Source organism: Chondrus crispus, genomic scaffold (assembly GCF_000350225.1).
Source record: "Chondrus crispus Stackhouse genomic scaffold, scaffold_142, whole genome shotgun sequence".
Taxonomy (NCBI): Eukaryota; Rhodophyta; class Florideophyceae; order Gigartinales; family Gigartinaceae; genus Chondrus; species Chondrus crispus.
The window spans coordinates 78,603-95,458 of NW_005179010.1; the positions used below are offsets into that span (position 1 = coordinate 78,603).

General features: G+C 49.0%; 6 protein-coding genes across 6 annotated transcripts; 1 reads left to right on the plus strand and 5 right to left on the minus strand.

Annotated features, from left to right (window-relative positions):
• Positions 1 to 690: 690 nt before the first annotated feature.
• On the minus strand, positions 691 to 1,101 carry CHC_T00002541001 (hypothetical protein). The gene has a single exon (XM_005713598.1). It carries the CDS (start codon positions 1,099 to 1,101, stop codon positions 691 to 693), a length of 411 nt encoding a protein of 136 aa, XP_005713655.1.
• Positions 1,102 to 8,808: 7,707 nt separating this feature from the next.
• Positions 8,809 to 9,150, minus strand: CHC_T00002542001 (hypothetical protein). Its single transcript, XM_005713599.1, has one exon. It carries the CDS (start codon positions 9,148 to 9,150, stop codon positions 8,809 to 8,811), a length of 342 nt encoding a protein of 113 aa, XP_005713656.1.
• A 53-nt stretch (positions 9,151 to 9,203) lies between these two features.
• On the plus strand, positions 9,204 to 10,163 carry CHC_T00002543001 (hypothetical protein). The gene has a single exon (XM_005713600.1). It carries the CDS (start codon positions 9,204 to 9,206, stop codon positions 10,161 to 10,163), a length of 960 nt encoding a protein of 319 aa, XP_005713657.1.
• A 38-nt stretch (positions 10,164 to 10,201) lies between these two features.
• CHC_T00002544001 (hypothetical protein) lies at positions 10,202 to 10,315 on the minus strand. The gene has a single exon (XM_005713601.1). The coding sequence runs from the start codon at positions 10,313 to 10,315 to the stop codon at positions 10,202 to 10,204; it is 114 nt and encodes a 37-aa protein (XP_005713658.1).
• A 58-nt stretch (positions 10,316 to 10,373) lies between these two features.
• CHC_T00002545001 (hypothetical protein) lies at positions 10,374 to 11,312 on the minus strand. The gene has a single exon (XM_005713602.1). The coding sequence runs from the start codon at positions 11,310 to 11,312 to the stop codon at positions 10,374 to 10,376; it is 939 nt and encodes a 312-aa protein (XP_005713659.1).
• A 2,766-nt stretch (positions 11,313 to 14,078) lies between these two features.
• On the minus strand, positions 14,079 to 16,778 carry CHC_T00002546001 (hypothetical protein). Its single transcript, XM_005713603.1, has one exon. It carries the CDS (start codon positions 16,776 to 16,778, stop codon positions 14,079 to 14,081), a length of 2,700 nt encoding a protein of 899 aa, XP_005713660.1.
• Positions 16,779 to 16,856: the final 78 nt, after the last annotated feature.

Consider the following 16,856-nt stretch of genomic DNA (forward strand, 5'->3'; position numbering starts at 1 on the left):
GGTGGTTGTGCTTATGCGGTACGCATGAGGGTTGAAGCCTAAAATACTGTGCACCGAGGAGCGCACTGAGTTCACTACTGTACGACGGGAGATCAGCCAATAGGGAAATGTAATCCAACACCTCCCCCCCCCCACACACACCGACTGTAAGTACGACACAGAGCAAAGCGTGAATATGACTATCATTCAAATATGCTCTGCAGATAGCTTTCAAAGCACACCAGCACGTCTGAGAAACACACATTTGCAGCGGGACCACAGAGAATACGAGTTGCATGCATGACTCGTGCCCTCAAAATGCTCGCGGGAAATTAGTGGGTCCTTAAATACTGCGATTCACCAACTAACCCGGCTTCAATCGATGCATGGCCTGGCACATAATTTGATCTGAAATCATGGCGGAATCGCGAATAGATAGATGTTCTTTCCTCTCGCTTTCATCGATGGCCTCAATTCGAGTATGCTGGTATATTATGCGGTAAGCATTGGCTTCTTTCGGGACTGTTACGCGTTGCTTTTGAAGGTGTACAATGTTATCGTTCTGCTCATTCTGGAAGGCCGAATTTTCTCATGAATACCATTCGCCTTTCGGCGAAGTGATCTTAAGAAAACTAATACTCCGAAATTCAGTTGATTTTCTCCAGGAACTATCAAGCTTTATTCGATTCTCTAGGTCAAAGTGACAGTAGTCTAGGAAAGCGAAAGGGATGAAGCAAAGTACTCATTAGAGACTACGCGATGATGCATGAAAACTGCACTGAAAGCAGAATTCTTGCTCATGCTTGTGACTCTAATGGTGATAGTCGCAGCACTGGAATTCCGGCTTGGAGTAAATGACGCGGCCGTGCTTGTCCCTGTAAACCTTGTCCTCACATGCGATAACCTTGCAGAACGGACTGAGGTATCGGCAATCCTTCTGCGCCCAACGCTTTTCGGTGCACTTGCATGGGCATTTCGGCTTCGGGGTAGGCGTAGGCGTAGGCGTGGGTGTGACAGTGGGCTTGTGATCACAGCACCACAAGCCTTTCTTGACGCCGTAACGAGTTTTCTTGACGCATTTATCCACCTTGCAATGCTTGTAGATGCGCTTCTTGCATTCATGACGAGCGACGCCAGTCTGGCGATGGAAGTAACACTTGCAGGGGCATTTCGGATAGTACGCCTTATCCGCTACCTCGGACAAGTCAGACTGCTCCACATTGACATCTTCTTGGACTTGAGCGAAGGTTACGACAGCCAGAAGGCCGAAGAGGACAAGAATTGAGAAAAGCTTCATTTCTCTTTGGAGGTACGCTTTCTGATGAATAATGGTACTCTGGATGGTGGTGCTGATGGTCAGGTGGAAGTGTGAGAATAGGTTAAGTGTCTGGTTCTCGAAATCCTTTTATAGCCAGTCAGAAAGGTATGCGATCGAACCTGCAGACCAGATTGAAGCGTTTCTGTGCGATACTACAGCACTGGGAACGCCCGCGCAATCAAATCATCATAAGGGTGAAGAAGCATAGCGATATTGAGTGCCATCAATACATCTCCAAAACTGTGCAACCAGCCGGCCCGCAGAATAGATGTGCGATAGAATCATTATGCAGGGAATTGTTCTATGCGGACACCTAAGAGTTCATGCCTGATCCTACAAGGACGACAATATCTTTATCTCGTTCGCAGGATGCAATTATTGAGCATGGGTGTGTCTAGGTCTCAAGTTGCGCCTGCCATTAGCTCTTACTGGGTATGTCTCCATGTTAATATAGGGCTTCATCTAGACTGTTCGACGAAAATATAGTATGCTCGCGTTTAAATCAATGACATTAATGGTTCTCTGTCTCACGGAGCATCACTATCTTTCCATGGTTCGCAAGTGTAATATGGTACAGTCTGAAACCTTGCCGAATAATAGGCTGGGTAACGCCTCTCCCGATAAGCCAATTGCAGTTGGTATTCGTTTCTTCACACAGTAATATCATAACTACCCACAGTATTGTGCACTAGTTTTGAGGAGCGATCAACACAAACAGATGTTCTGGCAGATACATTTCCCGATCTTTTCGCCCTTTCGCACTGCGGTAGGTTGTGTGATAGCCAGAGTTGTGATGATATGATGCTTTTCTCTGTACTAACTTATTAAAGATCGTGGTATTTCATATTGGTATGATAAGCATTGTCATCTGAGATGCAGCATATGAGTATGGAGGCCGTGCACCAATGATTGTTCTGCAACTTTGGGCATTGCATCCAAGCACGGAGGCTTGATAGAGTAGTCATTGTTCATCGCCAAGAGCTGGTGCGCCTGTCCAGCAAGGAACATAATGTGTCGCATTTGTTCGTTGGTGAACTACGACAGAGCTCTGCTCACATATTCTTCAAGTGGAAATGGCTTGACATTTCGATGCTGCCTAAATTGCAATGTTGCGAATGGACGAAAATGCGTCTGTAGGTTAAAGACCATATTTTCTCGCCTGTTAGTGATGTCGACTTTGCTTCCCCGTGAGCGTCAAAAGTGAAAGAAGGTTTTCGCACTGTAAGCGTTCCAGTACTGCGCTGCAAACGGCGGAGCCACGCCGATGATTCATAAATACTTAGATCTGTTGGGCAAGTCCTAGCAACACTATTTACTATAGAAACTTGGATCTCTCGCTACGCTAGCTATTTCAGACAATCTGAAGCAATCTAAGTGAGTTCAACACGCATTTTCTAATATTATTGGTACCCTTAAATGGTCTTGATATTTGAATTGAATGTTGAGGATAAATATATACAGTGCCTCCTACGATATAGTGCTATAGCGTGACATACCTCTAGCTATGGCACTATTGGGGGGATGGCACTATATAAAGGAGGCTCAAATACATATATTTGGGGACAAAGCACACTGCAAACACAAACACAACAAAGCCTGTATAACACAACTAAATAACTTCATCCTTTGAGTACTGAACCATGCCGGATGATACACGTGTGAGCTTATGATAACCTGTGCCAGAGGGTGAGTTATAGCACTATATAGAGGGAAGCACTACTACAGTAGGCACTATTGAGCGACCCCCCCCTGTATTTGAAATTGCTACTCCTCATCCGCACACAGGAAACTTTTTTAGTGACCTAATGCTCACTATTCTGGAGCACAACCCTACAGCTTTCTTCTCTTCTTTTTTAGTTCGTCTGCCGCAGACTCTCTGTCATTGTGAGGATAGAAGATAAACTTATGATCGAAGCATAACGTTTATTACATTCAATATTAATTGTGTATCTCTCTGTAGAGTCAAAAATGGGCATGACGAAGATATAGAAAGAGAACGATACAGAAAAATCACCATCACAAAGCAGCTCACCGTTCTAGGACACTGGTTATAGCCTCCTTCTCTAGATCAGCACAATAGCATATGAGGTATTTCACATCTTAATGCGGAATAATATGAATATCTAGGGCAGACGTCGGTTCAATCACTTCTCACCCGGAAAGTGTCACATATGTCAAAGTCAATGAGGCTCTCGCATAGCAGTGGAAACCCCAAGCGATACTCAAGCAACGACAATCAAGAGCTGCAATGCACTCTTATTTTTGAGATTTTGTGCGTCAGGATGAGAGATGGGATACTGTACACTGTAACGCGAATGATTACAAGGCGATTACATGTGCATATTTGGGTTTCACCACAAGGCGTCAATCCATCCGTTTAACCATGACAATGCCACCCCTCTCTCCAACTCTCCTGCTCATCCTTTGACCATAGCCTATTGCGGACGGCAAGTGGAAGCCATTCCTGAACATGTGTACTCGGTCATTTATTTTGCTACGTGACGCATGCAGTTTTGTACTCTACTTACAGGCTATGGTGAGTTCTTTCTTGGGGTTGGAACAAAAGGAAATTGTCTCAATTGTTAAAATAACTTTCTCACGTTTTTGCAAGAACTTCTCCTCGAGCCCGTCACGATGTGTTCACAGATCGGACATGCGGTTACAGGCTGTAACCGCATGTCCGATCTGTGAGTCACAGCTTATGAATCTGAAGCCTTGTCAGCCATCACTCGAAGATTTTCAGTGCTAAAAAAGTTTGCGTAACACCAATGCCAGCGCTTTATTAAGGTTGTTTCAAACGACTTTGCGCTGTCTTCTTCCTGGTTCAACTCATCTTGTGCCATACTACCTGAATTTAGATGCAGATATTACAATGCCTACCAAACGAGTTTGTTCTCGGGGCCCTATTTCTGGCGAAGAAAATCAATTTATGATGACAGGGCCGATGATACTGTGAGTGGGGTTCGAATAAAACGTGTTCATGTCCCATGATATGAAATCCTTACGAACAACTCATACTTGCATTGGAACAACTTTACATATCTCCATGGCTAACAATATTGCCACATGGTTTAGCACACACCGTACTTCACATAGATGACGGTCCGAAAGTGCAAAATGGACATATTCAACTCACTACTAGCACTGCCTCATCCGATCACTTGCAGTTTTTTCATCTTCAGAGTGTCAAAAAATTGCTTTTCTCTATTGCACGGAATTTGCGACAAAACCAGCAATCTTTGTCTCGTGCAAAAATTGTTTTCTAGAGAGAAAACCAGCAACACTTTGATTATCAACATCCTTGCATGAAGGGCAAAATATGACCCATGTGAGATCTCAGTTTCAGAAACCCGCCAAACAAGTAAGGAAAACAGCCACGCTCCTTCCCCGTAGCTGCTGTTCTGTGCAGGATACTATCACGTCCCATGTCTTTAATATTTGTAAGAACGATTTAGTTTGAGATGCTTCTGCACTCATGAACGGTACCCCCCTGACCCCCCGAGATGCAACATACCAAAAAAAAAAAATGTTGTGCGATGAACAAGTCTATAGCTTCTGATCCGGCGTCTGTTCTAAGAAGTAGAATTCTTGGAAATCAGATGAGAAGATCGACAGACAGACAAGAAGTAACAGGCAACCTCTCCATAAAACACAGGAGCACAAACCCAGGACGAAGAAAGAGTCATACGTCGGCTCCGACCTGAGGTTGTGTTGAGACTGTTTACGGTCCAGAGATGGGAGGGAGAAATAAGAATAAATTCAGTATCTTTTTCGGTGCACCACTTTTCCTATCATTTCCTATCAGAACTTGTGACTAGACGACAAGCGATTTGCCTCATATTAGGTCAGGCATGGCCTCATAAAGGCTTCTTCTCAGGCATTCTTAAAATGACCAGATAAGACGTGCAGATCTCACCAAACTTCATCCTTTCGCAAAGCACAAGTCAACCGCGGCGGCGAGAGTATCTTTTCCTTGTTGAGCAAGCGTAAGTCGAGGAAAATTAAGTTGAAAAGTAGCCTCATATGAGGTCACTTGTCGTCTAGACACTCGTCGCTTCTTTATTTTGGAGCTGACGCGCCGCATATACGGAGCAGCAGTAACTCGCGAGGACTGGAGAGAAAGTCGATTGTGGCAAGATATACGTGTTCTCTGTCTTTAAAAGATACTGTCTTGCCTGAACCCCGTCACTACCACAGACGGAAAGTAGACTGCCACAACAGTGCGCGATACGCTACTGAACATTCAAGATTGCAGAGACGGCTTGGTTCAGAGTTTTCTACGTTGAGTAAGTGAAGCCATGAGCGAAATGAATGTTAGTCAGTGCAGCTTGGTACTATGACTCGAAGTGAAAACGCACTACAGTATTAAGTACCGTTGGTACTGTACCAAGGGTACAGCACGAACTGAGAGGAGGTGCGGCTATATAGCTATATACCTCAAGACCATTTTCTGATCAATTCAGTAAAGTGGTGTATAAGGTGCGTATTAAAACCTCATCTGCATACCGTACAATTCTGAAATCTCAAGCTTCCGTACACGTATGAAATTAAGCAGTACCTCATTCATTTGGTCTGGAGAGGTCCGAGACGAGGAATCTTCATATGCGGATCAACGAGGGTACGAACCTATGAGTAACATATTTAAAGCCTTACAAGCCCTTGAGACGTAAGGCAACGAGGCTGAGAGTTGTGCTTCGTGGCACTCTTTCAGGGGTTTCGAAGCCTGCAGGCTCATGCCAGGAAGTCCCTGTGTTTGTTTTCAAACGTTTAGATTGGTTGTGCTAGTTAAGAAGACAGATCAGGTTAGTAATAATTAGTCCTCGCTCTCGGAGAACTTTCAACAGCTTAACAGATATGTGCAGTACCGTTACTGCATGCGCAGCTTGAATATGCTTGGTGAGAAATATGATTGATTAGTCCCCGCAAGCAAGATATCCTTCAGAAGCGCTTAATACTTCAGTTTTCAGTGTGCTTTCCTGCCTTGCTGGCAAAGCGAGCAGGTCCTACTTGGCCGTGTATGGAGTCCGTTCCACGGATCCATACAAGCCGCAAGGGCATGTCGCAATTCCCGAAAGTAATAATTGCGACCCAATGATCAGGCTCTCATTAGGTCGCGTTTCTGCCGAGCTCTCTATAGTGCCGAACTTTGTGTAGTATAATGTTTGCAAAACGAGATACCAAAAAAAGTAACACCGACTCGGAAAGGGCGCAGCACACTTAGATGATATTAAAACAACAGACGTTAGCATGATTTGAAACGAAACTTGTGATCCTTAGTGGAAAATAATAAGTTGCTACGTTTTACATATCAGATATCTCAAATCTGCAATTTTCGAAACTGCTCTCGAAAGGCAGTAATAGAATACGACAAGTATTCAACGCACAGCCTTCATTCCATTCATGCATAATCTAGAGAAAATGACACTTTCCCTCAAACAGGATCATCTTTCGACCCTGTATGTCCGATTTGCGAGTCAGAGCGCCTTGTCACAAGCGCATGCCCAGCAGTCATGTCTCTAGACTCTATTCTAGCTGAAGGTCTATGGTAAATATTTGGATGCAAGCAGCTATCCTCTTTTTCAGTTTGTCTGTCACGGAGCAGCCTCCACCATAGTATACCAACAATAACTTTCTCTAATCTGCACCCAAAACTGCGCTTTATTGGTATGATGTAAGCGATCTACTCTGTTGGATCCACCCGTTTTGTAGATCCATTAAGCGCCGACCCTCACACAGTGATACGCTCTCACCAGCCTGTGTCCGATTCAGGCGGCAACAATCTGCTTCATTTGCCACGTACTTTCAACTTGTACCACTTTAAGAGTAAGAATTGCTTTCGCTGCATCCTTGATGGCACTACTGTGCAGGGAAATAGGGAAGGAACGTTTATAGATCTGGCAGAAGCCATAATAGACCCTCTTAAAACTAGGAGAAAGGCACCTAAGCTCCTATTCTATACGAAGGGGAGCAAACAAGTGAGCAATGAAAACGGCATGTGCGACATGAAGGCCACCGACATGAAGGCCACCTTTCATAGTATCGATACCCCATTCTCCCAATCGCCACTGGCACCCTAGGACCAATTGCATGCAACACACGCATGTTTTGCTTCTGTCTAATTCTCGTGCTGTATACCGCTCCTCACGCAACTTCGAAATGTGAACGGCGTCTACATCAAGAGAAGAAGAATAGCCGGTTGCGTAGAAATGGAAAGCATATCCAGAGAGTTGCAGGTAGCGATATGATTAACATCAGCCTGAGATGTGAGGAGAGAACCGCTTTATGGAGGGAACTTTTTCCACAAACACATTGGTTCTACAGTGGAGTGTTCCATCCTCATCGGCACGTGTTAAATAGTGTAAGGAGGCGGTTTTATAATTCTACAACAAGGAAAATGTCTTACTCCGTAGTTTTCTCGGAACCTTTTGTTGTCAAATAACCATGCAAAGCTACTGTAGCTACTGTAGCACAACAGTATCGGTCCCCTCGTTCACGAAGTATGGCTGTACTGCTGTAGATTCACACCGCCTACGAGTGGTAGGCACTACTACAACCGCTTAGTCTTGTACACCCGCACAGCTGTAGTGTGTAGATGCATGTAAATTATCAACTCTGCAACGTACAGAAGTCTACTATTTACTCATGGAGCTCATCTCGACGTGGCTTCTGCTTTCCCCCATGAAGCGATTTGTAGAGGGTATATCCTTTTCTGCGATACCCATTGCACGCTAGGCAAAATGATGTGTCAGTGAATTTCGTAATCCTCGTAGTCGGGAGGCGCGACTGCAATGAATTTCTGAACTGCCTCCATGGCCAGCCCGTGCAGTGCACAAACAGTTGGACGGTTTGAAGAAACCATTTTTGCAAACCTGAGACAAATTTTCCCAGCATGTGCTTCAGTTTGAGACCCAAAAGCCGCGAAGGTTTTCCGCAAATGGCAGACTCTGTGGGTGTTTGGAAGCGCATACTACATTTAAGATCAGAAGAAGCGCACGGACTGCGTTTCCCCCATCAAAAGGGCCCTTACTTCTTTGATGAACCAACATAGCAGTTTGTTACCAAGTATCCTACCGTATGTCTTTCAAATACAACGTAATTTCAGGGTGCGCTTCCCAAGCGTGAGCCTGTCGACCCGGTACAACAGCTCAAATATATGTGGTTATTTTCATGGACACGCGGTGCGTCTTCTGGGTATATCGAGTCCACACTTAACAGCTGAGAGAATCAACTACAACGGGGTAATGACTTTTCTGCTTGCATAATGCAGTTGGGTACAATACTGTAAACGTACGGTAGTCACGTATCCACAGATTTTACGAATTCCATTTCTCACGCTAAAGATGACAGTCCAGGCCAAGTGGGCAGCAGCCATCTTACCTTTTGGTTGCTGAACTGGAGCTGTCGCCGCCGTGTCGCCAACGAGAGGGATGGATGGTGTACCCTATTCCAAACAAGAGCATTGCTCAACAAGGACGGCCTGTTGCATTTTGGATGGACGCAACACAGTGCTATCATATTAACAGCGAATCGGAGGCACACAGCGCCCAGTCGGCGCCCAGCCATATCAGTCTCAATCTGTGAACACGTTGCATTCTGCAGCGCGTCAGGAATGCGCGTTTTTCGACACAGGAATTCGGCAAGGCTCCAGCACACGCGAACTCCCAGCAGCCGCGAAACCTTCCATCTGGAACTTGCGGGCTAACGAGTCGAACCCATGGCCTATCGCGCTCGAACCAGCCTGTGCTGCGTCGCATGAACAAGCACCACAGCGAAGCCTCCGTTTGTAGGGAACCATCCTGTGCTTTTCGTCGCGTTGGCGAGAGTACTTCGAACGCTCTGGTGTAGCTTTGCATCCCAAAGCCGCGGAATCAAGTCCAATTTCTGTTCAAGGTGCCAATTGCGCGAAATGGTATATCCACTCTTTGTTTATCCATGCGCCGTCCCCGCCAAGTCATCCTTCTTTGTCCAACAGCCGCTCTCCAGTCGGCGTCCCCGTAAACAGCCAATATCACGCGGACCTCGTCGAGTCGCGGTGCGAAGCGATGCGTCCTCAAGCACCCCAGACGAGCTCCTTATCCGCTCCGCCATGCTTTCTGACCTCACTTCGGTGCGCTCCTTGCTCCAAGAGGGCGCATCCGCCCGCCATGCATCCCTGAAGAATGATTCGCTCATGACCGCCCTAATGTGGGCTGCTTCCGAGGGCAACATCGCCATCACGGAAGCTCTGCTTGAGGCAGGTGCTGACCCTAACGCGAAGAATGCACAGGGTTTGACCCCTCTTCTTTATGCCTTCGAAAATTTGCCCTCAGCAAACCCTCGACCGGCGCCGCCCCCTGGCTTCCCGGGTGAACCTGGAAGGGCAGTGCCGCCACAAATACCGATTGTCAGGCGCTTCACAGGGCATGTAGCTGTCATAGAGATACTCGTAAAAGCTGGTGCAGATTTAACGATCTCTAATGCGTTTGGGGAGACCGTCATTCATCTCGCAGCAAGGAAGGGGCAGGACGAGCTTCTCAACGCCCTTCTGAAGGCTGGTGTAGATGTGAATGCAAAGAGCAGGGGTTATGAAGAGACGGCAATGCACGTTGCGGCAAAAGAGGGGCACTCAGATTTTGTTCGGGCACTTGCGAAGAATGGAGGAAATTTGGATGCCAGAAGTCGTTACGGATGGACCCCGCTTGTCTGGGCTGCCGCCTGCGCGAATATTGCCACTCTTGAGGCACTCCTTGAGCTTGGAGCTGACGCGAGGGTCAAGACAGCCGGGGCGAAGGGGGTTGATCAAACCACACCACTGAAGGAGGGAAGAAAGAGCTCAAAGCCTGAGACGGTGTCCATCTTGTTGGCGCGAGCAGGTGCCACAGAGTGAGGAAACGCATGTCCATGTATTTGGTGTTGAATAACGACTCAATAACGAGTCAGGATGTAATTATTTGATGAGCAGTGGGGTGGTTTATGAGCATGGTCGACACTATTTAAGGGCGCGAAAGACTCAAAGAAGGGAGGAGGGCTAAAATTCATCTACTGACTAGTGGCCATATCGTCCCTAGATGAAAATGAAATATGCGGTATGCAACTTCTACAGCTTCAGATGCTCGCGATCAATACCCGACTTGAGAACACCATCTTTCCCAACGGCAGCCCATGCCATTTTAGTCGTTGTGAAGTCAGCGCTCCACTCTCCGTTGTTGTCCAGCAAAACAATCCCCCCACACCCTCCCGTCCGCTTTTTCATTTTCGCGAGAGCCACCTCAGCAGCCTGACCCGGAGATCTGCTTTCCATGAACAACAAGGCGGTCCTAGCAAGACCGACCTTGAGAATACTCTCCCCATGCCCAGTCGTCGAGCAAGCTCCAACGCCATCTTCACAAAACAGCCCTGCTCCAATAATTGGACTGTCCCCGACCCTTCCTACCCTTTTGTACGTAATTCCACCTGTGCTCGTCGCACACGCTAGCGTGCCGTTTGCATCCCGAACTACAGCCCCGACAGTGTCGTGCCCCGAATTAAACAGATCATTCACTGCTGCAGAGTAGCGCTTGAACCTCTGCCACTCCTCCACCGCGGCTGGGGTCACAAGCTCCTCCACGCTGGCCCCTTCCGCGCCAACTTCCTTTGCGAAGGCATCCGCGCCCTCCCCGACGAGCAAGCAATGCGGGGTGCGTTCCATGACGGCGCGGGCGACCGAGATCGGGTTGCAGGCGTTCGACAGGGCGGCGACGGCTCCAAATCGAATTGTGGCTTCGACGGAATCAGTCATGATGGCAGCGTCCATCTCGACACCACCGGCGGAATTGAGGCATGAGCCGACGCCGGCATCGAAGACGGGGTTGTCCTCCAAGGCGCGGACCGCAGCCTCGACGGCGTCCAGTGCCGATGCGCCCGAGTTGAGCAGGTCGTAGCCTAGGGAGGCGGCGGCTTCCACACCTTCGCGCGAGGCGACGGTTTGAGAAGCGGGGATTGCCCATGCGCCGCCGTGGACGATTATGGATGGGGCGATGGGTGTCTGGGTGGGCATTTTGGGAGTTGTGCGCGATTGTTCATGCTCGTACTGAGTTGAGGTGGGGTTCAGGACGGGGAAGGACAAGTGGTATAGACATGTTTGGATGCAGGAGGAAAGTGACACGGAGGGCCGTTTGGCGGGGAGGTGTGGAGGGGAGTGGTTGAAGGGATGGGTGTGGTGGAGTTTCAGTAGTCGGGTGGAATTTGATCTATCGAGGAGTGTGTCGACAGCTGTTGTTTTCAACATCGGTGGATGTTAGAAGTTTTAGCATGGGTCTCTGGCCAATTGATTTGCAGGATTTTGCAGTTGGGCCTTCTTACAGAGCTTTCCCGAATGGTGATTCGCTCGCAGCTGCCGCTGCTTGCAAACCGTCTGCTCCTCCTTTGCTGCTGCCATTGCTTTCCAAATTGGTCCACCGCCTGATTACCTCAGGTTCGAATTAATTGGCCTTACCCACCCATTTCCTTCGTAATCCTTTACTATGGTATTGGAAACTCCGCGTAGAGTCCTCGCTTCCTATACTCATCACCTTCCCCCTCCCGACTTGAAGTTTTTGCAGAGGAGCCTGCTCTCTCTCTTACTTCGACCCAGTTCCATCGCCTTTCCTTTCTCGTCCTCTTCACGGACATAATTGTATTTGGAAAAGCAATGACTGGTAAAATTCTCAATTCTGCTATCAGAAGAAGAAACCCACACCTGTCCGTGCTGTGTTGCTCGCCTGCCGTCGCTTTGGAAGAGTTTCCATTGACTCGTTTTGCTGTCCAACACTTATCATCCTGATCACGCTTTCATACAGTATCAGTCTCAACTCTCAAACCCCCTTAATGATACATCAAGCTGTCCCTCTTGTGCTTCTGCGCTCTGATTCCTTTCATTCATCAACAAGATCTCGATCGCTCCTGCCTCCCGATTCGTCCTGCGATTCTGTCGCATCCAGTTCCGACCCCTCAAGCTCAAGCAACGACGAAACAGGGCAAAAGACGCCGTTGCGTCAGCTCTACATTTGCTGGGTGGTCATCTTCTTCATGGGTTCTTCTCTGGGCGCCATTTTCATCAATAAGACCTGTCTCACTGGCTATCACTTCCGCTACCCACTCACAATGATGCTTCTGCAAATGGGCTGCGCCATTTCCTGGTTGAGCTCGCTCCACATCGCGGGATACATCCAACTTCCGCATGCTTCCTTCCATGACCTCATCGTCCTGTCAGGGCCCACTGTATTGTTCACGTCTAACATCGTCGTCGGGCTCAGTGCCCTCAGTCTTGTTAACATTCCCATGTTCTCCGCCTTCCGTCGTATCACCTTGTTGTTTGTCATGGTGGCTGAATATATCTATCTCAAGAAAACCCACTCTCTTGGAATAGTCTGTACGGTAATTGTCATGACCATCGGAGCATTTGTGTCCGCAGTCGACGATGTCAGCTTTTCCAGACTTGGATATTGTTTAGTTTTCGCCAACAACGGTCTCACTGCTGCCTATCTAGCTTCTATCAAGAAAGTGATGAAGCTAATGGAGATCAACCCGGTGGGTTTACTTTACTATACAGCCCTTCTTGGCTTTCCGCTCGTCACTACAATGGTCATATGTACGGGTGAACTCGGACGTGTCCTCGTTGCATTTCGAACGCAGCCAGAGTTATTGAGTTGGGGCTTCATGATCAGCTTACTCCTCACTGCCATGGGAGCTTTCGCCGTAAATTTTTCAACATCCCTGTGCACTCATGTGACTTCTCCGCTGACCACATCAGTGGCGGGGCAAGTCAAGAATGTCTTACAGACTGTTCTGGGCTTCTTTTCCTGGGGATTTGTGCCGACTATGACGAATACCGTAGGCTTGTTAATCGCGCTGTGTGCCCAGATGTTTTTTGCCTACCTTAAATACAAGGAGCAGGATATGGATACGTGGAAGCCGGTCCCAATAACCGTACCGGAAGAAAAGCCGGAAGACTTGTCGTGGGCTGTCATGAAGCACCATGACCAAAATGCGGAGACTGTTCTGACGGATAGTGCTGGCAGTGTTTCCCAGGAACAAGAGCAGGGTTTCACGGCAGTTGTTGGCGCAAAAAGCGGCAAGGTTGGCAGTCTTTCGGCAGGGGGGAAGAGTTCAGTATAAACTTAAAAGGCAGGTGTTAATGACGGCGTGATATGTAGATCGGAGTCCACCATGAATGCAACTGTTTGCAGGACAGCTGCAACTCAACGGTCTCTTTTCCGCAAGTGCAGGCAAATAACACAATCGCATGGTGAATAAAAAACACAATTGCGCAGGCGTCGCATTTGCAGTTGGAGAAAACTTGGATATCAATGTTCGCTATTCAAGAATCCAGTTGCAAACCTCTCCAATTAAAGTTAACTTTTATTCAAAGACGCCATGAGGCTAGCCACAGAATGCCAGTCACCTCTTTCCTATTCTACAAAACGTTCATCGCGAGTCTGACTTTGGCGCCCTATTTAAGCACGGGCCATTCTCTTTCATCGTCGCAGTACACATTCGGCGATAGTAGTTGCCTCCCGGAGACGGAGGAAAACAAAGCGGCTTTCCTCTTTGATCGTGTAGACGATCTCTATAGGCGAAGACAGCCCTAACCTCTTACATATCTCACAGAGACTCAGTGTCTCAGTGTAGGTAGGGCGGAACACACAGCGACTACGGAATGCCATGGCAAATGTTGTGATCTCTCGTGAGTACTATACACAGCCCTTGCGATCCAGAAGTTATACAGACCACCAGAGAAGGGAGGCGAAATTCATCTACTGTTGGTGCACAGCAAAAGAATGAGTCAAATCTTCATATACCGGTAGTCTACGCCCCCACTGCTTTTGACGGGTTCCTTATCATCAAAATCAAGCGAAACTTGCACTCCCTTTCCTGCCTCACCCGCTGGCACTTTGCATTTGAAGGATTGCCCATCTGAGGCAACATCGACTTCAGTGACTTCAGTGCACCGCTTACCATCAAAAAGGGCCACAGGATTGGACCCGAAATTTACACCCGTCACCAAAACTTCGTTCCCTCCACCGCGGGGTCCGCGGAACGGCATCACTGCAATCAGAGCGGGAGTATCTCCTCTCTTTTGAATGGGCTGCAGAACCATGATTTCTTCCTTATAAACTCGAGGCATGAGAATCTGGCCCCACGGCGATACAGCGACAGATAGACCTGATTCCTCGATTAGTATATCTGGTCCATCGGCCTTCTCCCCATTACTGTCGAGCTGCACCCGAAATAGTTTCCCCGCAGAGTCATGTGTCGAGTACTTGGAGCAGAGAAGATTTCCTTTGAGTTGGCCGCCGAAGAAATCTGCCGTATACTCTGTAATACCATCCGTGGATGACTCGAAAGTAGCAATCGGAGCTAGGTAAAAGCCATCGGATGGCTCCGAAGGTCCGCGGAACTTGCATTCCTTATTGTCCCGCCTTCCCCTATTTCGGTTCGGGTGTCCAAAATACATGCCCTCCTGGACTTTTCCAAGCCTATCCTCATAAGTCTTTTGTGGCAACGGCTCATGATCAGTGCATGATATAGACATGTTACCAAATATTTCCGACGCACCGTTGTCAGTTGCGTACATGTAGCCATTCGAGTGAAACTCTATACCAAATGAATTCCTCCATCCTGGAGAGAATACTTTGACGTCACCGCCCGTCTGCTGTGCAATGGCTGGGTCAACGGAGTCATACGTGATCTCGCCGTTAAATCCTGCCTTCATGACTGGTGCGATCAGGCTTGCCCCGGACAAGGCCGTCTCAGGGATACCACCCAAGCGGCTGTTCTTGTCGTCGTGACCAGCGTTGGTGTTGCCGCCGACCTGAATATGAAGGTTCCCCTCGTCATCAAAGACTAGTCCGTTGATACCATGGTCATGGTTTGACACCGGCAGTCCAGAAATGACGGGCTTTTCTTCCATGGCGAGACATTCGCCGTTCAAGTCCTTCCTGATCAAGAGAATCTGTCCATTCCTCCAGGCGTCAGGCTCTGTGAGCTTTTTCTTCTCCTTCCAGTCCAAGATTGAGGCAGAAACGTACAACTTAAACTCCGTATCGGCGGGGTTAAACGCAAGACCGAGGATAGCCCTATGACGGCCCAATGACGGCGACAGGCAGAGATCGGATACTTCCATGCGACTGTTTGCTGCAAAAGAATAGACGGCGCTGTTGATAGCTGACGCGTAGAAGCGATGGTCGGGACCGTACTTGATGCCTGTAATAAGTTTGATCTGGAAGGTATTACCATTCTCCGTGGCGCGGCGTACGTCGAACTTGATCGGGGTCTTCCCGTCATTCTTATAGGTGAATGGGATGGCGTTAGATTTGCCAGCCTGGTTCTCGGCTACGACATCCACGATTTCCTCGCCCTCCACCTCCGGTACCTCGACCGTGACCTCTGTCTCATTGGCCGTCACCTCATCGACTTCCAACTTATCTGACCCAAACTGAATCGTGACCTTATTGAACAGGCCAATGCCCGAAATCTTAGCTTTGCCACCCCCATCGGGCGTAGAGTCCCCGGGGTCAAGTCCACGCAGCACTGGCAAGACCTTTGCAATGTTATGCTGAATGGTATCTCCGCCTTTCTTGAGCTGCAACTTGGCTCCCTCTGAATTGACGCGCGAGTAGAGCAGATGGACTGTATGCTCACCCTCGGGAAGATCTATACCTCCCGCGGACGTCTCCAAGTCTTTGCTGTCAGACTGCAGCACAAGCTCGCCATCGATAAGAAGGCGCACAGGGCCGAAATGCTCGACCTCAAACTCCTTCCTCCCACCGCCGGTAACAAGAAAGACGCAGCGGGCCTGAAACTGGACATCCCTCTGCTCTTCCGGAAAGGCAGCGGGGTCGGCAAAGTCGACTTTGGCGGCGACGGCGGCGAAAGTGGGGCGGATGCCCTCGTTTATGTCGTCATCGATGGAAAAGCCGCTCTCCGCGGCGTCGTAATAGTAGCAATACGCGCCGTCTACGACGGGTTTCTTAACAATGACGGTGGCGTAATCGGTGTTGGAGTCGCGAAAGTCGTCCCTGACGGTGAGGCCGACGATGGTAGTGCCGACCCTAAAAATATGGCTCGGTGCGGCGTCCGTGCTGAAGGTCTCGCGGGTGTCATTGAAGAACCAATCATGGTCTGTAATCTTGCCGACGACGACGGGCGGCCCCTCGTCGCGGTAATGCGTGTGGCTGAGGCTGCCGTCGAGGTGGATCTCTGCTTCGCCGTCGCCGTCGTAGTCGACCTCCTCGTAGAGCGTGCCCGGGACGGAGTGGGACAAATGGTCCTCGAGACCCTGGCCGCTCGGCAGCGAGCCATCCGAGCCCTGAGCCGAGCCGGCGCCCGCGTTGGTGGTGCCGCCGATGGGGAAGGTGGACGCGCCCGCGCCGCCGAAGCCGCGCTTGGATGCGGTGAAGTACACGACCAGGGCCGTGACGGCCGCGATCACGATCGTCGCAAAGACGAAGCCGACCCAGCACACCTTTGCCGAGCGCTTCATGGTGTGCGAGCGAGCGTGTGCTGCGGCGGGGGGAGGGGGGGGGGGGGACCCGTGAAATTCCAGCCGTAGCTGCAAATG